Below are 24,472 nucleotides of genomic sequence, written 5' to 3' on the forward strand. Positions count from 1 at the left end.
TATTTATAGCTATAGGCATAGGAAGAAAATGTATACATACATATTTCTAATTCAAGATACTATATATTTATATATATGACGTAAGTGTATCTATTTATAGCTATAGGCATAGGAAGAAAATGTATACATACATATTTCTAATTCAAGATACTATATATTTATATATATGATGTGTATCTGCACTATAATAATTTGTTTATGATTGTAGGACTTACTACCATGCATGATGGCTGACCTGCTGGAATACTTTGAGGAGCGTGCCCGGGTCCTGGACAGCATGGCTCCAACCATCCAAACCTCAGCAGCCATGTGTAATCCAAACTTTATTTCCTGTATCACCTTCAATGGCATCCCAATACTGCCACCCGTGGTAAGTCACCAAACTTCCCTGTACCCTATAACCTGATACTGCCACCCGTGGTAAGTCACCAAACTTGCATGTACCCTATATAACCCAATACTGCCACCCGTGGTAAGTCACCAAACTTCCATGTACCCTATATAACCCAATACTGCCACCCGTGGTAAGTCACCAAACTTCCCTGTACCCTATAACCTGATACTACCACCAGTGGTAAGTCACCAAACTTCCCTGTACCCTATATAACCCAATACTACCACCCGTGGTAAGTCACCAATCTTACCCTTTACCCTTTAACCTGATACTACCACCAGTGGTAAGTCACCAAACTTCCATGTACCCTATATAACCCAATACTGCCACCCGTGGTAAGTCACCAAACTTCCATGTACCCTATATAACCCAATACTGCCACCCGTGGTAAGTCACCAAACTTCCTTGTACCCTATAACCTGATACTGCCACCGGTGGTAAGTCACCAAACTTCCCTGTACCCTATAACCTGATACTACCACCAGTGGTAAGTCACCAAACTTCCCTGTACCCTATAACCCAATACTACCACCCGTGGTAAGTCACCAAACTTCCCTGTACCCTATAACCTGATACTGCCACCCGTGGTAAGTCACCAAACTTCCCTGTACCCTATAACCTGATACTGCCACCCGTGGTAAGTCACCAAACTTCCCTGTACCCTATAACCTGATACTGCCACCTGTGGTAAGTCACCAAACTTCCCTGTACCCTATATAACCCAATACTGCCACCCATGGTAAGTCACAAAACTTCCCTGTACTCTATAACCTGATACTGCCACCTGTGATAAGTCACCAAACTTGCATGTACCCTATATAACCCAATACTGCCACCCGTGGTAAGTCACCAAACTTCCCTGTACTCTATAACCTGATACTGCCACCCGTGATAAGTCACAAAACTTCCCTGTACCCTATAACCTGATACTGCCACCCGTGGTAAGTCACCAAACTTCCCTGTACTCTATAACCTGATACTGCCACCCGTGGTAAGTCACCAAACTTCCCTGTACCCTATATAACCCAATACTGCCACCCGTGGTAAGTCACCAAACTTCCCTGTACTCTATAACCTGATACTGCCACCCGTGTAAGTCACCAAACTTCCCTGTACCCTATAACCCAATACTACCACCCGTGGTAAGTCACCAAACTTCCCTGTACCCTATATATAACCCAATACTGCCACCCATGGTAAGTCACCAAACTTCCCTGTACCATATAACCCAATACTACCACTGGTGGTAAGTCACAAAACTTCCCTGTACCATATATAACCCAATACTGCCACCCGTGGTAAGTCACCAAACTTCCCTGTACCCTATAACCTGATACTACCACCCATGGTAAGTCACCAAACTTCCATGTACCCTATATAACCCAATACTGCCACCCATGGTAAGTAACCAATCTACCCTTTACCCTATAACCCAATACTGCCACCCATGGTAAGTAACAAATCTACCCTTTACCCTTTAACATGATACTACCACCCGTGGTAAGTCACAAAACTTCCCTGTACCATATATAACCCAATACTGCCATCCGTGGTAAGTCACCAAACTTCCCTGTACCCTATAACCTGATACTACCACCCATGGTAAGTCACCAAACTTCCATGTACCCTATATAACCCAATACTGCCACCCATGCATGGTAAGTAACCAATCTACCCTTTACCCTATAACCCAATACTGCCACCCATGGTAAGTCACCAACTTCCCTGTACCCTATAACCTGATACTGCCATCCGTGGTTAGTCACCAATCTACCCTTTACCCTATAACTTGATACTGCCACCCTTGGTAAGTCACCAAACTTCCCTGTACCCTATAACCTGATACTACCACCCATGGTAAGTCACCAAACTTCTATGTACCCTATAACCCAATACTGCCACCCATGGTAAGTAACAAATCTACCCTTTACCCTTTAACCTGATACTACCACCCTTGATAAGTCACAAAACTTCCCTGTACCCTATAACCTGATACTACCACCCGTGATAAGTCACAAAACTTCCCTGTACCCTATAACCTGATACTGCCACCCGTGGTAAGTCACCAAACTTCCCTGTACTCTATAACCTGATACTGCCACCCGTGGTAAGTCACCAAACTTCCCTGTACCCTATATAACCCAATACTGCCACCCGTGGTAAGTCACCAAACTTCCCTGTACTCTATAACCTGATACTGCCACCCGTGATAAGTCACAAAACTTCCCTGTACCCTATATAACCCAATACTGCCACCCGTGGTAAGTCACCAAACTTCCCTGTACTCTATAACCTGATACTGCCACCCGTGATAAGTCACAAAACTTCCTTGTACCCTATATAACCCAATACTACCACCCGTGGTAAGTCACCAATCTACCCTTTACCCTTTAACCTGATACTACCACCCGTGGTAAGTCACAAAACTTCCCTGTACCATATATAACCCAATACTGCCACCCGTGGTAAGTCACCAAACTTCCCTGTACCCTATAACCTGATACTACCACCCGTGGTAAGTCACCAATCTACCCTTTACCCTATAACCCAATACTGCCACCCTTGGTAAGTCACCATCTACCCTTTACCCTATAACCCAATACTGCCACCCGTGGTAAGTCACCAATCTACCCTTTACCCTATAGCCCAATACTACCACCCGTGGTAAGTCACCAATCTACCCTTTACCCTATAGCCCAATACTGCCACCCATGGTAAGTCACCAATCTACACTGTACCCTATACTTCAAAATCTACATGCCACAGAAGAAAGTATCCTTAAATATTTCAAGTTATGTCGTATTTAAATCAATAAAATTTACAATGATTTCTTTATATATAGATGCTATCTTTAAGTAACTTGATTCCACAGAACAATAGAACGTATGATTTCGGAATGCCATTTTGTATTTTTTTACTGACATTGTGGAATTTGTAGTTGACTGCTCGGAGGCGCGAGGAAATGCAGGAATACAAACGTCAGGCCATGCGACATGATTATCAGCGTAAGACACGTCAGCGAGAACAGATGAACATGCGCCTAAACTCTCTTGTCAAGGATGTAGAGGTATGTAACTGTATCACTAATGCATGTTTTATATATATGTGATTTAAGCTTATAAAGTTTTTTTCTTAAAATTGAAATTTAAAAAAGGCAGAATAGGTGGATATGGAGAATAAAAATGTTGTACTCAGTTTTTATATGCTTAAAGTGAATATGGAGTGAATGCTTAAAGTGAATATGGAGTGAATGTATCCGGCATAATTTCTTATGAAATAGAAAAATAAAATCCCCCGTCAAAACCTCTCTGCATGCAAAGAATAGTTTAGGAATCCTAAAATGTCCTCCCGACTGACTAGGTCCGGGTTACATTTCCACGCATCCTCGCTTTCAAAGAGTTATTTCAATGGTCAGAACTGGGCAACTAAAGCAGAACTTGACCGTCGTTCTAATATGTGAGAACTTTTGGAAGGCTAATGAACGCACTTAGACTGGTTTTCTTTGCCCGACTATTCACTTTAATGATATGTAAAAGGAAGTAAAAATGGTGCAATTAGGGGCACTGCAGTTTTCCATTCCGTATTCAACAACATTTTATATGAAACTTCAATCTAGGTACATTGGCTCACCATGATGACAACATATATGTCGTGTAACAAATATTTAAGTAGGTCACTATGACAGAACTTTTACTTTTCATCCACACAAAAAAGAGCTTGACGGGGATCCCTGCCATTTCAATGGAATTTCTACTCTGGGGCTAATAATTATAAATGTGACACCATGTATGATAAGCCCAGAGTAGGCCTTTCTGATCGTAACATAGATATATATATGGTATTGAGTTTTGACATTTGATCTAAGGAAACAAGTTTTCCAGGATCATTAAATACATGCCTGCATATGACAGTTTACTTACCCAATTATTGTGTAAGTTCTGTTTATGTCATTTGTTAAACCTACAAATATTAATGCAGTTTGAATTCAGAGTAATAAATGTAGTGTTCCTTTCTAGTAATATTATGATAGTTTGTTGAAATGTATGACACTGACCTATTATACATTTTCAGAAAAGTTATTCGTTAAAGTCTCGAGTGAGCCTCCCTCGTACTGTCGGTCTATCCAAACTACTTGTAGGTGAAATCGAACCTATATCAGACCTATATATCTGTAGAATTTTGGTGTGCAGTTTTCTGTTTTGGGGTTTTGTCATATGCTTTTATCATGTAATAACTATTATTTTTCTGCTGTGTTTGAAGTCCAACTGTTTTCTGTAGAAATGATTCTTCTTTTCCATAAGAATATTAAATCCATAGGATACTTGTTTTTATTTTGAAAGATATATATATATACAGATAAGAGAAAATGTATTGAAATTCATTCAATGAAAATATTTCTTATTCTGAGTTTAACATCATTAACGAAATCATGTAGTTTAAGATAAGCTCTTAACTTTTAAGATAGCTTGTGATTATAATTGAACCTCTTTACTGCTATAAGGTGAAGGATTATGAATATCTAGCATTTCCTGCACAATTAAATATTATCTTATTATATCGTACACCCTATAATACCTATTTAGTACATCACATGATAATTACTAGGAAGTCATGGTCTATTTTGCGACAGCTACCTGTCCTTCTTGACTACGGGAGACTATACCTGACTACCGGAACTATACCAAAGTATATTCCCCCGGGAATGAGCACGCAAACAAAAATGTGACGTCATAATGAATGTCATGTGATGTACTAAATCTATTAGGGCCCTTTCCCTCGGGAACAGTTCGCCTATAGTGTTGTCTGGTGAGGTATAGTCCCCTCGTCTTCGACTCAGGGACTATATCTCGCTAGACAACACTATAGGAGAACAGTTTCCTCTGGAAAGGGCTATAATAGAATAATATTATGTAAGTTTAGCACTATGTGTTAAGTAGTAACTGCCATAGAGGACTGTAAAACCTTTGTGATTTTATAACTTTGTTTATCATAATCTAGAGGCTTCTGTACTAACTGTGTGACTCATCTTAAATCGTTGTTTGTGATTGAATTATCAAAGTCTAAAATTGAGTAAATTTCATGCTACTATATCTATATATAGCGGTTAAATTTTGTTGGTTGTTTATTTTCGCCATTCTTGTGTTTTTCGCTGAAATCCACAAATTCTGACCATCAGCAAGATATTTAGAAATTCATTGATGTACCTGTAAGATCAATTATAATTTAAAGAATTTATATGAATAGGTGAACCATGACATTAGCTTCCATGAATATGCCTCATATAAGGAAATGCGAAATATTGACCCCGGGGATTTAAAGTGTTATATACAGTAATGTAAAGGTTTTGTGTTGTGAAGTGTAACACCATAGGATATTGCTATGGTTGTTGTTCAATTGTTATTTGTTACTGATATACCAATATTGAATCCTATATCAAATATTTGAAAATAATATTGCGGTTTTCCTCTTTATGTGAAAATCTTGTTGTGATCATTTTGTTTCAGTTTATTTCCCTATTTGGGTGTGGATAAAACTTATCTATAGTTGGGTTGCAGAACAGCTATATTGTATTACAAGTTTGAAGATGAGATAATTGAATTGTATCTTAGAGGTATCACACAGAGATGGTAATATTTTGATTTTGTTTACATTCATCAGCTGTTGACTATTGTTTCTTGTCCATTTTCAGGAAAAGAAAGCATCAAGATGGACAGACTTGAAACAGACTGAGGAACAAGAAGTTCCTACAAGGGATATAACTCCAAAAACCCAACTGGGTAAAAAATCAACATCAGCTAATTTAGACAATAATCCTACAAAACAAAAGGTTGAAAGGTCAAGCCGTCCAGTGGAGGTCAAATCTCGGATTAATTCAACAGCACGGAGACGCCATCGATCCGGATCACAAGGATCTGATGACGAAGTGAAAAGTGAAATGACAGTATTAAAGAAGACACATACAAGTAGACGAAGGACAAACTCGGAAGGAGAGAAAGACAATCCTAAAAGTGAGCCAATAAAAACAAAACAAAAACATAGAATTCCAATACCAGACAAAAAGCCTAAAACCAGTGGTGTGGCTCCGAAAGCTAAGGTATCCACAACTCGCGGAAACAGCATTGAGTCCTTAAGAAGATCAAGTTCATTATCTTCCTTGCCAAATTTAGCCAAAATCCAAGGAGTGAATGCAATAGCCATACCGAAACCTCCTTCATCTCAGATGACAGAACAACAACAGATAAGACAGCTGTCACTTCGACATTACTCTAGCTCTCAGCCTGATCTACGCACCCTTAGTGCTGAAAATATCAGTTTCTCACCACCAACTAAACGTTCTCACAGCAAGGATGACATCAGTAATCTGGACAGTGTAAGTTCAGTGTCAATATCGCGAGACCACAGTATGTCAAATCCAGATTTACATCGATCATCATCCACCTCTGACATCCAGAAGGATACAGTTGGTAAAATATCTGACAGAGATCCCATACAAACATCTGGTAAAAATCAGGAACAGAGAAAAGTGTCAAGTGAAATAGTTGATAGTAAAAAACAGAATATTAGTGCCAAAACAAAAGTGAATACAGACTCTGAACTAGTCAAACAGGTTCAGGTTTCTAAGAAACAAACACAGAACAGTTTATTGACAAGGTCCAGAAATACAAGGACATCTGCAAATTCTGAAACTTCAGAGAGTGGGACAGCAAGTTCAGACTTTCCGTCATTAGAAGGGTGTAACTCTCTTCCTCATGAGATTGATGGGTTACGTTTCACCTCTGTGCGTCAACAACACATAGGTCACACATTGGACAAATTATCTAAAGTGTTAAACATGGAGGAGACTCTAAGTACCCTCAACTCGACATCTAGTAATGAGATTCAGGAGAATATTGCTCGCCTTCGACAATCTGCTCAGTCCTCACAAGTTGCTGCTTCCACACAGTCCTCAGTTCAAAGTCAGAGTTTTGAGCGCACGGGAGGCCGGCGAAGTAACGCTTCCCCACAATCTGCTATACCGAACACTGCGGAAACACCATCACCGAAAACCTCGGACTCCACAGCACCTGCCTCCACCCCCAGCTCAGCGGAACAGTCATTTGGAAGTAACACCAGTGGCAGCAGTAACACTAGTCAGTCTAATGTTGGGGCCACTTCAGCGTCAATGATGAGCTCCTCCAGCTCTGTAACAGGAAGTCAGTCTGGTGGGGCGCCAAGTCGTAGGATGAGTCCTAAGGGATTGAAAAATACCGTCCATTTTGCTCCTTTGGTGACAGAGATAAGTACAAGTGCTAGTCAGTCCTTGGAGGATAAAATATCAGTACGGAAACTGGACATCACTCCCACTAATAGTATACAGTTTGATTCTGGTGGTCAGGGTGGCCGGACTGGTCAAACTGGACAGGACAGGAAAGGGTCGGCCAAGAACCAAACATCAGACAGTGGAACTGTACCTCCAACTGTACATGTTACCATTCCTTCCTCAGAATCCATGCTAAGTAAAGTGGCTCTGAGTCCTGAAACAGATTCACCACAGACTCCAGTGGACTGCCTGGCCAATAACATGCCATTTGAAACCTACGGACAGCATATGGATGGGGATGTGAATACATCAGACAAGGAAAACACTCGACCACAGGGAAGATTAGAAATTTCTGATAGGTACACAACTGGAGGTACCAGGGCACCTGTTGATCAGCTGCTGGTAAAGTCACAAAACTCGGATGATGGCTCCCAAACTAGTACATTAAAGGGAAGTCAAGATCTTCTTGGGGAACGGACATCTACTAGACAGGAAACTGACTTCCAGGCCCAACAAGGAAGACCACCCAATGTTAACCCTGCCCAACAATCAAGTGCCATGAATATAAATCCACGAATAGCTGCCCAGTCACAGCCTAAACTGATGGGGAGAAGTGTCGCAGATTCACTTCAATCTACTCAGGAATCCAGTCGTCCAACAATCAGAGGCAATATGCCTATCAACATCAGTGGAAAGGTGTCTCATGTATCACAGAAGGTTTATGACCTTCAGCAAAACACCCAGAAGGATTTGGTTAAACCAGTTCCCTATCAGCAAGCTCCACCCATACTTACTCATCCTGTAGCCCACCAACATTCTTGTTCTCAAAGTCAAGCTCCAAACCCTAAAACTTCTGACCGTGCTAGTAACGGGGGACTTCAACGTAAACTCAATATGGATGCCGGTACTAATTTTATTCCTCCTAAATCTACAACTGGTGACTCCGATGGAGAAAGGGAAGCAAAAGCTGAACACATTCAAAAATATCTGAACCATGTGCAACGCCACTCACTTGAATCTGATGGTGATTCCACCGACGCTTCCAAGCCTTCTAATGTGAAAAAGAGCTCTCCTAATTCACCATTTGATATTCGCTCAACCATCCAGTCGTTCACTTCTAGTCTGCAGTCATTGAGTCAGACAGATGAGGAGGAGTTACTAAGGATACAGGCGGAACACTTTGACAAGTTACGGCGACATCTGATTGAGCAACAGAAACAACAACTAGAGGAGTTGTTTGTTCACCAGCGACGGGAACAAATGGTGTTACAAACGGATATTGAAAAATATCAAAATCAGCTGCAGGAACAAGAGGACTTCCTCGCTAAAAACTCATCCAGTTTCAACAGTAGTCAGCAGGTAGGTCAAGGTCAAAGTTATAGATGTTAGTATGATTTCCTGACCTAACTTTGTTCTAATTGAAAGGGTAAAATTGACATTTATATAATTGGAAATGATGGGGGAGAGGAATTATAAGCACCTGTTCACAAGAAAAGTCAAGTAATATGAAAGATGATGCAAAATATGAATCTTATTGATAAAATTAATATTACATAAGTACTATATTTCCATGTGTTACAGCTACCAGCCAACTACACACATTGCTTCCCTGACATGATGCATCAGTCGCAGCAGGATAACCGATCACTTCCAAATCAGTCTCTGTCAAACATTCCTGTACAAGCTCAACTTAATCTACAGCCAAATGTGCCAAATTCTATTTCATATTCACAGCCAAGCTCTAATTCACATTCATTTTCACATTCAGATTCACAGTCATTTTCTCGTCCACCACCCAATTCACAATCTTTTTCAAACTTTCACCAAGATACGCAGTCTCATCCTCAACAACTTCATCCGAGCCACCCTAATCACCAGCCTCATCTTAAACCTCAGCAACCTCCACCAACCTCCCAGCCACCCCATCACACAAACATTCCTCAGCAGTCAGACCCTGCACACCAACCCTACACGCAAAACTACCAGTATCTAGAGCAGTATGTTCAGAGAATGAACCTGCATCCTGGATATTCTCAGCAACAACAGCAACAACACGCAGCTTACAATTCTGTATATACAGCAGACCATGGAAGTTACCCTCCCAGTCAGTCGCACACCTACAGAAATATGCCACAACAGTCAATGGATGTACATGACCCAAACTACTTTAAACAGGCTTCTTCTCAGCGTCCACCTCAGGAATCTATCCAATACCACGATCCACCACCCCCAAAATATTCCCAGCACAATCCACACAGCCGAGTCCAGGGCAGTATGTATGATCCATGTGACAATGGCAGAGATCCACAACATGGGCCACCTAATCCACCCGCCCAGCACCACCACCCGGAGGACTTGTATCAGTCCCCTCCTCACAACGACCATGACACCAGTCACCAGTACTCCTATGTACCTAGTCCTAGTCTGTATTACAACCCACGAGACAATGGGTCAGACATCAGCACCTTCAGTAAAGCCACCCCCAAACAGAGCCTCACATTCAACAATCACTCGACACCCACACCAAAGATCCACAAACCTGTGTTACGATCACCCATCAAACAACCGTCACTTTCTTTCCCCGACCAGCAGGTGGTCGTACCAGATTTTGTAAGTATAATTATTTCTGCGTGACTACTGTTACTTACATCATAACTACCATATTACATATGATTTAATACAAATCTTATAAGCTGGAAAATCGGGATAATATGCTGATCACAGTAATAGGCATGTACCCTGCTGTAATAGTCATAAGAAGGACTGTTAAAAGCGACGTTCTGATCAAAGCTTATGACAACGAGTTTCGACTGTATATTGGAACTGAAATGAAAACGACTTTCATGGTAATAATAATTGGGAATAATGGGAATATTAATGAAAATTTTTTAAAAAGTTTCCATGAACTACTTTCCATGAATTGATAACATATCGAGGAATAGCGAAGTTACAAGCAGTGTACTGATTAGTAATAGCTCTACATTCTTTTCCAGGTATACAATGCTAAATTGAAGCAATGCTTTGATCGAGTATCAGCTTGTGTCAAAGGCTACCTCACACGGCGATTAATGCGAACAGAAAAAGTCCAAGAGATCCTCAAAACAATTAAGGTAAATGTTCACCCAGTAATAAATCTGTGTTTATAAATAAGCTTGTGGAAGTCCAATAGTTATCATCCTGTCCATCTGTCTGTCCTTCTGTTTGTCTGCCCTCAATTGATTTTCATTGGAGATTAAAGTGAAAACCATCTACTGCCCCTGGGGACAAAGTTTCTGGTGGCAGGGCTCCATTCTGACTAAAATCTGTTTTCTGTTTTATGACCATGTCAATCCCTCCTCTAGATATTAGACACCTTTTTAGCTTAATTCGTCAAGTGAGCTTGATCAGTTAAACGAGCTTCATCAGTGGAGTGATCTTCCATCAATAAAGTGAGCTTCATCAGTCAAGAGAGCTTCATCAGTCAAGTGAGCTAGCTTCATTAGTCAAGAGAGCTTCGTCAGTTGAGTGAGCTTCATTAGTCAAGAGAGCTTCGTCAGTTGAGTGAGCTTCATTAGTCAAGAGAGCTTTCAGTTGAGTGAGCTTCATTAGTCAAGAGAGCTTCGTCAGTCGATTGAGCTTCATCTGTCAGGTGAGCTCCATCAGTGGAGCATTAGACTTGTGATTCAGAGGTTCATATGTTTGATTCTTAGCCGTGAGGTGTATTTATCTAATCATGTGCTCTGTTATATGTAGGATACTAAAGAATTTGCCTGGCAGTTCCAAGCAGAGACACCAATTAAACGAGGAGATTTCTCTCATTCTGACCGACACCTATTGGACAGAATTATTGCTCAGGTAAGTAATATAACTTATTTTCGTAAGTCTGTTTATGTATTTGTAATGTAAAACCTGTCTATATTAGATCATTCTATTGAAAATTTAAAAAAAATGTCTGTATTGCTGAGTTGTTATTATACACAAGGCAAATGGGCCACTTCTAGGTTATACTGTTTTACTGTAAGACTCATTAAAATAACTTAATAACAAAGATTTGTTTTCTGTGTTGGTAGCTAAAGGCAGCTCTGTTAGACATCCACGAGATTTTCTTTGAGATTCCTGTTTGGGAGAGAATGAGTTTGATTTCCCAGTCCCGTCAGGCTCAGGAGGAAAAACGCCTCAGGGAAAGTGTAAGTGGTATCATGTACAAGAAAATGTATTAACTTGAAATGAAGGAAATTAATGTTCTAATTCTGCCAACTTAGTAGGTCTAATACGTCTCAAAAAGAACACTGCTCAGGTGAAAGCTAGAATTATATAATCATATGTGTGCACTCTTGTCTTTGCTTTGATCATATACTATTCTTCAGATTTTGATTGAACGAGAAAGAACATTGAAATTCAGCCCTACACAGACCTTGTATTTACAATGTATATGTGATTCTCTATTGACAGGCTGGGACAAGATCAAGTGTTTCCAGTTCACATCCGAGGATCAGCTCAGCAACACTCAAAGCCATTGAACGAAAACGCAAGCAGTATCCTTTAAACATCTTACTGGGTATTGGAATATAATGCTCCAAAGGTTTTGTTTTCTATAAATTATAAATATATTTATATTCAGGCTTCACATATTACAGAGTTACCTCCCATTGGTAGGTATCTATTGTGATGTCATTAATTTGTAAGCAAATTTTTAGCTCACCTGGCCTAAAGGGCCGGTTAGCTTATGTCATGGCGCGGCTACCGTCATCCGTCCGTCAGCATTTTCTTTAATCGCTACTAGTCAGAGTTCTGCATGGAATGTAACCAAATTTGGTCAAAAACATCATTGGAGGAAAAGGGAGCAGAGTTTGTTTAAATTTTTGCTCTGAAATAATGGTCCTGTATTCAGAACATTCCTTCGCATTACAATAACCAGGTGAGCGATACAAGCCCTATTGGCCTCTTGTTTCTCCATAAGATATGATGATACACTCACAAACATGTGACATCACAATCAATACCTACACACAAGGGTAAATAACTGTAAAATGCAAAAGGAGAATACCAGAAAAGGCACATATTCAATTCCTATTATCACCTTAACCTTTGACCTCAGAGAAGAGGAAGTTGCAGTGTCCACAGACTCAAGGCCACGATCAGCTCCTCCGCCAACTGACAATACGATATCCTCCTCCACTTATAGTGGTGTCCCCTCTCATCCTGGGGCAATGACTCAGGCTCGTATGATATCCCAAAACAATGTCCGACCGAATTCACATATGAATGCCACCAATATGGATCAAAGGTAAATACTATTTTGTTACATTATTTGTACTTTATTAAGCATTGAAAGTCTTTCAGTTGGCATTCATAGCCAATATGAATGCCAACTGGACTGAGGCAAATTCCATGAAGCGGGCTAGCGCTCTTCCCTGAGTGGTTGGAAAAGTTTCCCTCGAATCCAGAATTCTTGCACATGTTTTTCATAATTGAGTTCAATTTATTAACTCCGATCGACTGTGTTCCAAATTTGCATCCTTCCAGTGGTCTTCGATAGAACGGTAATATCATCTAGATCATTGAATAAGTTGGCATCAATTTTCACGAGATCGCTCCATCCCTGATCCGCCATTGTTGACGATTAAGTCTATAACTGAAGTGAATAATATTACAGGTACCTAGTCAGATAGGGTACAAAATGGCGGGGAAATTGTGACAGCGATTACTAGACAGGTTCTTTTATGCTGTGACAGGAAATAGGATAGACAGGAAGTGGCGGGAACATTATCACAGTGATTGCTTCTATAGCTCTGCCCCTCGGCATGTGGAGTCAAAACCTCGGCTGTCATTGGATAAAACAGATACATAATTGGCACTCGTGACGTATCGGATATATCACACTCGTCCTGAGGACTCGTGTGATATATCCGATACAACACTCGTGCCCATTATGTATCTATTACTTACAGGTTGTCACTGATGTTACATAGAAATTTATTGGTCTTGATTTATAAAGAACAAGGATATTTTTAATTGATTTTTAGCTCACCTGGCCCGAAGGGCCGGTGAGCTTATGTCATGGCGCGGCGTCCGTCGTCCGTCGTCCGTCGTCCGTCCGTCCGTCCGTCAACATTTCCTATAAATCGCTACTTGTCCTAGAGTTCTGCATGGATTGTAACCAAATTTGGCCACAAACATCCTTGGGGGAGGGGGAACAGAACTTGTATAAATTTTGGCTCTGACCCCCCAGGGGCAGGAGGGACGGGGCCCAATAGGGGAAATAAAGGTAAATCCTTTAAATCGCTACTTGTCCTAGAGTTTGGCATGGATTGTAACCAAAATCAGCCACATACATCCTTGGGGGAAGGGGAACAGAACTTGTATAAAATTTTGGCTCTGATCCCCCAGGGGCAGGAGGGGCGGGGCCCAATAGGGGAAATAGAGGTAAATCCTTTAAATCGCTACTAGTCATAGAGTTCTGCATGGATTGGAACCAAATTTGGCCACAAACATCCTTTGGGGAGGGGGAACAGAACTTGTATAAATTTTGGCTCTGACCCCCCAGGGGCAGGAGGGGCGGGGCCCAATAGGGGAAATAGAGGTAAATCCTTTAAATCGCTACTTGTCCTAGAGTTTGGCATGGATTGTAACCAAAATCAGCCACAAACATCCTTGGGGGAAGGGGAACAGAACTTGTATAAATTTTGGCTCTGATCCCCCAGGGGCAGGAGGGGCGGGGCCCAATAGGGGAAATAGAGGTAAATCCTTTAAATCGCTACTAGTCATAGAGTTCTGCATGGATTGGAACCAAATTTGGCCACAAACATCCTTGGGGGAGGGGGAACAGAACTTGTATAAATTTTGGCTCTGGCCCCCCGGGGGCAGGAGGGGCGGGGCCCAATAGGGGAAATAGAGGTAAATCCTTTAAATCGCTACTTGTCATAGAGTTCTGAATGAAATGTAACCAAATTTGGCCACAAACATCCTTGGGGGAAGGGGAACAGAACTTGTATAAATTTTGGCTCTGATCCCCCAGGGGCAGGAGGGGCGGGGCCCAATAGGGGAAATAGAGGTAAATCCTTTAAATCGCTACTAGTCATAGAGTCCTGCATGGATTAGAACCAAATTTGGCCACAAACATCCTTGGGGGAAGGGGAACAGAACTTGTATAAATTTTGGCTCTGGCCCCCCGGGGGCAGGAGGGGCGGGGCCCAATAGGGGAAATAGAGGTAAATCCTTTAAATCGCTACTTGTCATAGAGTTCTGAATGGAATGTAACCAAATTTGGCCACAAACATCCTTGGGGGAAGGGGAACAGAACTTGTATAAATTTTGGCTCTGATCCCCCGGGGGCAGGAGGGGCGGGGCCCAATAGGGGAAATAGAGGTAAATCCTTTAAATCGCTTCTTGTCCTAGAGTTTGGCATGGAATGTAACCAAAATCAGACACAAACACCTTTGGGGAAGGGGAACAGTACTTGTATAAATTTTGGCTCTGATCACCCTGGGGCAGGAGGGGCGGGGCCCAATAGGGGAAATAGAGGTAAATCCTTTAAATCGCTACTAGTCATAGAGTTGTGAATGGAATGTACCAAAATTTGGCCACAAACATCCTTGGGGGAAGGGGAACAGAACTTGTATAAATTTTGGCTCTGGCCCCCCAGGGGCTGGAGGGGCGGAGCCTAATAGGGGAAATAGAGGTAAATCCTTTAAATCGCTACTAGTCACAGAGTTCCGCATGGAATGTAACCAAATTTGGCCAGAAATATCCTTGGGAGAATGAGAACTGAGTTTGTATAAATTTTGGCTCTGGTCCCGGGGGGCAGGAGGGGCGGGGCCCAATAGGGGAAATAGAGGTAAATTCTTTAAATCGCTACTAGTCATAGAGTTCTGTATGGACTGTAACCAAATTTGGCCACAAACATCCTTGGAGGAAGGGGAACAGAACTTGTATAAATTTTGGCTCTGACCCCCTGGGGGCAGGAGGGGTGGGGCCTAATAGGGGATTTAGAGGTTAATATTAAAATTCCTTCAGAAAAGAAACAATGAACCTGTATTCAGAACATTACTTGGCATTACAAACCAGGTGAGCGATACAGGATATTTTTAATTGATTTTTATCTATTAAAAATCTCTTTCCAGAGCTTTGAGACCTCTACCAGGTCAAGGTCAAGGTAGCCAAACCCAAGGTCAACCATCACGAATAACCACAAGGTGAGGAACTATAGGACTGTACTTGGTACATGTATTACAAACTCAAAACACTTTATCAACCATGTCTTTTAAAAACAAATACCATACTATGTTGTGTTTCCAAATGAGACATTTTCAGTAACTTAAAACTAAAGTAATGTCACCCTAATAGGATACATATGTATTTAATGAAAAAAATATATGGGATACATATAATTCTTTTTGTAATATAAAATATTTTTGAATTTGAAGGCCGAAAGAGAGAACGAAGACTACAGCTAATCAGACTTCTGGACAGACAGCTCCTCATCCCTATCTCATCGCCAAATCTAAAAAGTCTAATATAACCGGTGTCAAAGGTATGTAATCCTTTAACACAGCTACGATGTCTATTTCGTGATGCCAATCTTAAATGACAATTGAAAAATCATAGCAAATCTATGACTGAAAACATGAAACGTATTTCATTTGGTATATATGTATGTGAAATTAGGGTCATGAAAACTAGTAGATATTTATGCTTTGGTAATGCGTAATGCTCAAACTCAGGACTTCCAAACACTAGCTGGATGTTCTACCACTACATGATCATTGATGATTGGCCCTTTCCAGTCCTACTAGAATTGTTAAAGCCCTTAAATTTTGATGAAGGATCAACCTCACTTAAAGTTACCCGTCTTTGTCTCCCGTCCTCTTCCAATTTTGTATGGAGGCGGAATGTTTTGGTCTTATAGAACTTACTAGTTTTTGCGCAAGAATCTAGTGGAAATTTATAGCATAGAAATAAGCTTAGAATTTACGGAGAAGATTCATATAGGCTTAGTCTGTTATCTAATCCATTTATATGAATTTTCATGTAATAAAATTTGTTGGAAATGCTCAGAATTTTTGGACATTGAAGATTGTATATCGGATATTGTTGCTGAATTGATTTTTTTCCTGAAAACATTCTGGTATATTTTATCAAATTAAACTTTTGTTACTTGATAATTAGAAAAGGACACTGAAATGATCCTTCGTGTTTCAGGCTCGTATGTTTAATTCTGACAGGTACTAGATTTGAATAGTTTGATTTAGATGTTTGTGTAAAACAAATCAGGTGTGAACCAAGCTTTTGTTTTCAATTCTAAAATACATCATCTAGTTTATTATTTTATAAAATAATTGCAAAATGTGATTTATGTTAAAAAAAAAAATTTGTGTTAAAATTAATTAATTAATGAGGTATGTAGCCCATCATCATCAGATGGTGAGTTATTCAAATCGCTTTTCTTCTGTGGTTCGTCCATTAACAATTCTTGTTATCGCTATTTCTCAGAAACTGCTGAAGGGATCTTTCTCAAATTTCATATGTAGGTTCCTCTTGGACCCTAGTTGCACATATTGCATTTTGGGACTGCTCAGTCAACAGGATGGCCAACAGGCCGCCATCTTGGATTTTGGTACTTGAAGTTTGTTATCACTATTTCTCAGAAATTACTGTAGTGATCTGTCTCAAATTTCGTATGTAGGTTCCCCTATGACCCTAGTTATGCATAAAGCATTTTGGAACCGATCGGTCACGAAGATGACCGACAGGTCATCATCTTGGATTTTGGTACTTGAAGTTTGTTATAGCAATATCTCAGAAAGTACTATAGAGATCTGTTTCAAATTTTGTATATATAGGTTCCCCTGGGACCCTAACTGTGCATATTGCATTTTGGGACCGATTGATCAACAATTAGATGGCCGTCAAGCCCCATTTTGATAGTTGCAGTTTAAAACACTGAGAAAAAATCCCTCTTTCCATTGTCAGACATTGTTCATTCTTTGGTGGGCAGCAAGATTCTTCTGGGATCTCTTTGTTTATAAGTGTGGCTTCACTGGCTTGTAATTATCACAAATCCATTATGTCATCGTAACATTTAGAAATCTGGTATTCAAATTAGATGACAGCTTACTCACAAAGTCCATCAATACAAATAACAAAATTTGTTCATTCATTTGTGATAGTTTACATGATGTGGTTAAACTTTGATCATTAGATTGGTATATTTCTTTCTGTACTAAATTGATGTGTAGATCTGTGGCATTGTTATAACCATAATGCTAATTACAAGAGAGTGCATGTTGTTTGTTATAATCTTAATTGTTATTTTAGAGAAATCCAATCACAGATGATTGCTTCTGTAATCAATTTCAGTGTAGCATATTTGTTATCATTATTATTTTAAGATATTACTTTATTTTACTACTTTATGGATTGTGAGACTTTATTTTACTACTACATGGAACATAAGAGGAAATTATTCTAAAAAAATCAATATTTGAAAATTTTATTTTTCACAGATTGAGACTTCAGTCTTTTGAAATTCTCTTTACAGATAAACCATCCAACAAAACAACTACTAAGTCATCCGGAACATCATCAACATCCACAACAACTGCTGCCAAAAATAAATCTGCTGGGTCAAAGGTCAAACCTAAGATAACAGATAAGGCTTCTAAAGCATGGAGAGGCTGACCAAGGGGAGATAATTGCTGATTAAGGGGGAAATAACTGTGTAACAACTGTGATGTGGTTTTTAAACCATTAGAAAAGTTTGGAAATAACAGAATACAAATAAAATTACCTGATGTTTTGTGTTAAACTTGTTATGTTAACATTCGTGGTGCAGATCAAATGAGAATTTTTTGACATACAATTTATATCATATAGTTATTGTGTTGATATGCAGACCTGATAATACAATTGTACATTTAATTTCCTGTTGAATCAGCTCAGTCTTCTCTAATTCACCACCATAACAATGTGTTCACTTATCATCATTGTAAGGTATTTTAAATTGTCTTATGGACAAGAAAATATCTAAATAAATAGGCATCCGCTATCGCACATATAATGATTATTTTAAGGTTTGTGTACAGTGTAAATCTACTGCTCTTTTGTATGCCTATAAGATACAATTTTGTCACTGGATCAATTATTTCAAGTAGATTTGTGAAAAATCTACATGTTTTGTTCCAAATTTGCAGAAATTTACAAGCGGCTCTACAACACGCACATTAGTGTTATGTTTACAAACAATTGATAAGTTACTTTTGTTATATTGCAACAGGGTAGTGATCTGTCTATAAGTATACAAAATCACTTATGAGAACAAACTAGAACATGCAAAGTAGTTTATCACACATTTCTGTTTGTGGAAAGTCGTTCTGTTTGCTAATGTTGAATAAGACAGGACTCCAATACTGGGATAGCCTTCATGAGTTACTACCTTACTTGCTAACTATTGATGAGGCTTTTGATTCTTGAAAGTTAAACTTTGGAAATGCAGTAAAGAATCGAAGTACTAGAAATACTGTACAAAGAGTGTGAATATATTATATTGTATTTATTCTTTGATAAAACGTTGCTGTGATAAAATTGACTGGGATGCTGTTGTGTACAGTGTATGTGATAACACACAATCAATTACCAGTATATTTTTTGTAAACTTTTTTTCTATTTTATTTGTACAGTAATGTGATCACTTTGTACATCATTGTTCTTATCCATTCACAAAAAACTGATACTGAGATTTAACGCATACTTTGAAGATTACTTTTTCCCGTCACCAGATTTGAGCATTGATTTGTAAAGCAAGCCAAACTTTGAAAAGAGATGTTAAAAAAATAAAGAATAATCTGTTTTCCAGGCAAAATATGTGCTGTTATAATAAAGTCATGAACAAATAGTGAAATGTTATTTATTTTGAAACTAGTTAATATATTCAAAATAATCGAATAGTATTAAAATATTGTTTTTTTTACATCATTGTTTTTGTTCTTTTTATCACGAGATAGTAGATACCATCTGAAATTTATCTCTTTATCTTTCCTTTGTTTACTCATTTTGGGGGTATTGGTTTTAAAAGTTTTTGAGAATTGACCATGAACATATTAACTCATTAAGAACCAGTTGTTGGAGAGAGAAACGATCTACATTATACTTCACTTTGTTTATTGTATGTTAGGAATCATGGTCTGTCGTTTGGTCCCGAGTTTGACATCTTTGTCTGATCAAAAGCCGTTTGTTAAAACCAATCTTGTAATAAGGTGACTAAGTAGGATGTTCCTTCTTGTACGTTCATCAGTATTGTTAGCTCAGGTGGCACTTGCAGGTCCGTCGTCCGTCCGTCCGTCCGTCCGTCCGTCAACATTTCCTTTAAATCGCTACTAGTCATAGAGTTCTGCATGGATTGTAACCAAATTTGGCCACAAACATCCTTGGGGGAGGGGGAACAGAACTTGTATAAATTTTGGCTCTGTCCCCCCCCGGGGCAGGAGGGGCGGGGCCCAATAGGGGAAATAGAGGTAAATCCTATAAATCGCTACTAGTCCTAGAGTTCTGCATGGATTGTAACCAAATTTGACCACAAACATCCTTGGGGGAGGGGAAACAGAACTTGTATAAATTTTGGCTCTGGTCCCCCAGGGGTAGGAGGGGCGGGGCCCAATAGGGGTAATAGATGTAAATCCTTTAAATCGCTACTTGTCCTAGAGTTCTGCATGGATTGTAACCAAAATTAGCCACAAACATCCTTGGGGGAAGGGGAACAGAACTTGTATAAATTTTGGCTCTGATCCCCCGGGGGCAGGAGGGGCGGGGCCCAATAGGGGTAATAGAGGTAAATCCTTTAAATCGCTACTTGTCATAGAGCTCTGAATGGAATGTAACCAAATTTGGCCACAAACATCCTTTGGGGAAGGGGAACAGAACTTGAATAAATTTTGGCTCTGGTCCCCTGGGGGCAGGAGGGGCGGGGCCCAATAGGGGTAATAGATGTAAATCCTTTAAATCGCTACTAGTCCTAGAGTTCTGCATGGATTGTAACCAAAATTAGCCACAAACTTCCTTGGGGGAAGGGGAACAGAACTTGTATAAATTTTGGCTCTGATCCCCCGGGGGCAGGAGATGCGGGGCCCAATAGGGGTAATAGAGGTAAATCCTTTAAATCGCTACTTGTCATAGAGTTCTGAATGGAATGTAACCAAATTTGGCCACAAACATCCTTTGGGGAAGGGGAACAGAACTTGTATAAATTTTGGCTCTGACCCCCCGGGGGCAGGAGGGGCGGGGCCCAATAGGGGAAATAGAGGTAAATCCTTTAAATCGCTACTAGTCATAGAGTTCTGCATGGATTGTAACCAAATTTGGCCACAAACATCCTTGGGGGAAGGGGAACAGAACTTGTATAAATTTTGACTCTGGCCCCCCGAGGGCAGGACGGGTGGGGCCCAATAGGGGAAATAGAGGTAAATCCTATAAATCGCTACTTGTCCTAGAGTTTTGCTTGGATTGTGACCAAATTTGGCCATAAACATCCTTGGGGGAAGGGGAACAGAACTTGTATAAATTTTGGCTCTGACCCCCTGGGGGCGGGAGGGGTGGGGCCCAATAGGGGATTTAGAGGTTAATATTAAAATTCCTTCAGAAAAGAAACAATGAACCTGTATTCAGAACATTACTTGGCATTACAAACCAGGTGAGCGATACAGGCCCTCTGGGCCTCTTGTTCATTAAGGTAACACTTGCAGAACCCATGCTGGAGAAGTATTCCTGATGATGACCCTGTGGTTTGTGAATATACCTTGCTGTGCTTCGTAATAGATAAACTAGCCAAGCTCGTGTTGAGATCATCTAAAGCCATTACATGAAACAGAACAAATACATTTTCAGTTTGGTCAGTTTCTGACAAATGTACGAGAAACCAATTTTGGGTCAATATTTTGCCGTGACACGCCATACATTACCAGCATATATATATAAATATATATATATGGTATGACACAAAATAACTTTGACTTGGATACCATACTTCTGTTACCTCTTCTTAGACACCGTAGTTAGCTGGTTCCTTTACTAGATTATTGTTGTCCGGTTGTTCCATATAAAAACTCGGGTAAAACTTGCATGGTACTGAATTCCAGTGAGTTTTCAGTCGGTTTTTAAACAAGTTTAGAGTAGGGGCTTTTACTATGAAGTTTGGAATAGAGTTCCACGAATCTACCATTCGCGGACTAAATACACTTTGTGTGACTTAATTCTATAACATTTTATATCAAACGAATTACAAGGAATATATGTACATGTATTTTATAATTCAATTTTATTGTACATCGTTCATGAATATGGGGAGAAGAGAAAACAAGAGGCCCATGGGCCTTAACGGTCATCTGACTATTAGTACAATACAACATAGTCGTTCAAAGATTTTAGCCTATTTGACCTCTGTGACCTTGATTGAAGGTCAAGGTAATTCATTTGAACAAACTTGGTAGCCCTTCATCCAAGCATGCTACATGCCCAATATCAGTACCCTTGGCCTTCTAGTTCTTGAGAAGAAGTCATTTAAAGATTTTAGCCTATTTGACCCCTGTGACCTTGAATGAAGGTCAAGGTCATTTATTTGAACAAACTTGGTAGCCCTTCATCCCAGCATGCTACATGCCCAATATCAGTACCCTGTGCCTTCTGGTTCTTGAGAAGAAGTCATTTAAAGATTTTAGCCTATTTGACCCCTGTGACCTTGAATGAAGATCAAGGTCATTCATTTGAACAAACTTGGTAGCCCTTTATCCCAGCATGCCACAGGCCTAATATCAGGTCTCTAGGCCTCTTAGTTATTCACAAGAAGTTGTTTAAAGGATTTTAGCCTATTTGACCCCTGTGACCTTGAATGAAGGTCAAGGTCATTTATTTGAACAAACTTGGTAGCCCTTCATCCCAGCATCCTACAGGCCAAATATCGGTACCCTGGGCCTTCTGGTTCTTGAGAAGAAGTCGTTTAAAGATTTTAGCCTTTTTGACCCCCGTGACCTTGAATGAAGGTTAAGGTCATTCATTTGAACAAACTTGGTAGCCCTTCATCCAAGCATGTCACAGGCCCAATATCAGTACCCTGGGCCTTCTGGTTCTTGAGAAGTCGTTTAAAGATTTTAGCCTATTTGACCCTTGTGACCTTGAGTGAAGGTCAAGGTCATTTATTTGAACAAACTTGGTAGCCCTTCATCCCAGCATGCCACAGGCCTAATATCAGGTCTCTAGGCCTCTTAGTTATTCACAAGAAGTTGTTTAAAGGATTTTAGCCTATTTGACCCCTGTGACCTTGAATGAAGGTCAAGGTCATTTATTTGAACAAACTTGGTAGCCCAGCATCCTACAGGCCAAATATCAGTACCCTGGGCCTTCTGGTTCTTGAGAAGAAGTTGTTTAAAGATTTTAGCCTTTTTGACCCTCGTGACCTTGAATGAAGGTCAAGGTCATTTATTTGAACAAACTTGGTAGCCCTTCATCCCAGCATGCCACAGGCCTAATATCAGGTCTATAGGCCTCTTAGTTATTCACAAGAAGTTGTTTAAAGGATTTTAGCCTATTTGACCCCTGTGACCTTGAATGAAGGTCAAGGTCATTTATTTGAACAAACTTGGTAGCCCTTCATCCCAGCATCCTACAGGGCAAATATCAGTACCCTGGGCCTTCTGGTTCTTGAGAAGAAGTCGTTTAAATATTTTAGCCTTTTTGACCCCCGTGACCTTGAATGAAGGTTAAGGTCATTCATTTGAACAAACTTGGTAGCCCTTCATCCAAGCATGTCACAGGCCCAATATCAGTACCCTGGGCCTTCTGGTTCTTGAGAAGAAGTCGTTTAAAGATTTTATCCTATTTGACCCTTGTGACCTTGAGTGAAGGTCAAGGTCATTTATTTGAACAAACTTGGTAGCCCTTCATCCCAGCATGCCACAGGCCTAATATCAGGTCTCTAGGCCTCTTAGTTATTCACAAGAAGTTGTTTAAAGGATTTTAGCCTATTTGACCCCTGTGACCTTGAATGAAGGTCAAGGTCATTTATTTGAACAAACTTGGTAGCCCAGCATCCTACAGGCCAAATATCAGTACCCTGGGCCTTCTGGTTCTTGAGAAGAAGTTGTTTAAAGATTTTAGCCTTTTTGACCCTCGTGACCTTGAATGAAGGTCAAGGTCATTTATTTGAACAAACTTGGTAGCCCTTCATCCCAGCATGCCACAGGCCTAATATCAGGTCTATAGGCCTCTTAGTTATTCACAAGAAGTTGTTTAAAGGATTTTAGCCTTTTTGACCCCTGTGACCTTGAATGAAGGTCAAGGTCATTCATTTGAACAAACTTGGTAGCCCTCCATCCCAGCAACCTACAGGCCAAATATGAGTACCCTGTGCCTTCCGGTTATTGAGAAGAAGTCGTTTGAATAAAAAGTTTACGCACGACGACGGACGGTGCATGATGACAATAGGTCATCTTGACCCTTCGGGTCAGATGACCTAAAACATATTATCTTGCGCTCTGTTCAATGTATCAAATAGCAAAGACATTGACAAATCAGAACAAGCGTCACGTAAGCATGTACATTTGTATTATGTATGTGTAACGGAAAATGGGAGGTATCCAATGTCAAAAGCCACAACATGGGGCACAAACCTAATAGATAAATCTACAGGAAGTTTCCTGGAGCTAAGTTGAACATTTTTAGCGCACTGATGATGGTGGGCTATTCAAATTGATTTTTGTCCGTAGTCTGTCCGTCCGTTAACAATTCTTGTTATCGCTATTTCTCTGGGATCT

At 40.1% G+C, this 24,472-nt stretch overlaps 1 protein-coding gene across 3 annotated transcripts in view; it reads left to right on the top strand.

The window, feature by feature from the left end:
- Positions 1 to 19,639, top strand: part of LOC138322877 (serine-rich adhesin for platelets-like) — a 29,886-nt gene extending 10,247 nt beyond the window's left edge. For all 3 annotated transcript variants that reach the window (XM_069267075.1, XM_069267074.1, XM_069267076.1), the window contains 13 exons: positions 209 to 370; positions 3,333 to 3,461; positions 4,466 to 4,528; positions 6,084 to 9,053; positions 9,276 to 10,304; positions 10,688 to 10,804; positions 11,427 to 11,528; positions 11,744 to 11,860; positions 12,126 to 12,208; positions 12,772 to 12,960; positions 15,797 to 15,868; positions 16,100 to 16,206; positions 18,214 to 19,639. In XM_069267075.1, coding sequence (XP_069123176.1) covers positions 209 to 370; positions 3,333 to 3,461; positions 4,466 to 4,528; positions 6,084 to 9,053; positions 9,276 to 10,304; positions 10,688 to 10,804; positions 11,427 to 11,528; positions 11,744 to 11,860; positions 12,126 to 12,208; positions 12,772 to 12,960; positions 15,797 to 15,868; positions 16,100 to 16,206; positions 18,214 to 18,353 — 5,280 coding nt within the window. In that variant the 3' untranslated portion in view covers positions 18,354 to 19,639. The remainder of the gene's footprint in view (positions 1 to 208; positions 371 to 3,332; positions 3,462 to 4,465; positions 4,529 to 6,083; positions 9,054 to 9,275; positions 10,305 to 10,687; positions 10,805 to 11,426; positions 11,529 to 11,743; positions 11,861 to 12,125; positions 12,209 to 12,771; positions 12,961 to 15,796; positions 15,869 to 16,099; positions 16,207 to 18,213) is intronic.
- The last annotated feature ends 4,833 nt before the right edge of the window (positions 19,640 to 24,472 follow it).

Source organism: Argopecten irradians, chromosome 5, assembly GCF_041381155.1.
Source record: "Argopecten irradians isolate NY chromosome 5, Ai_NY, whole genome shotgun sequence".
NCBI classification, from domain to species: Eukaryota; Metazoa; Mollusca; class Bivalvia; order Pectinida; family Pectinidae; genus Argopecten; species Argopecten irradians.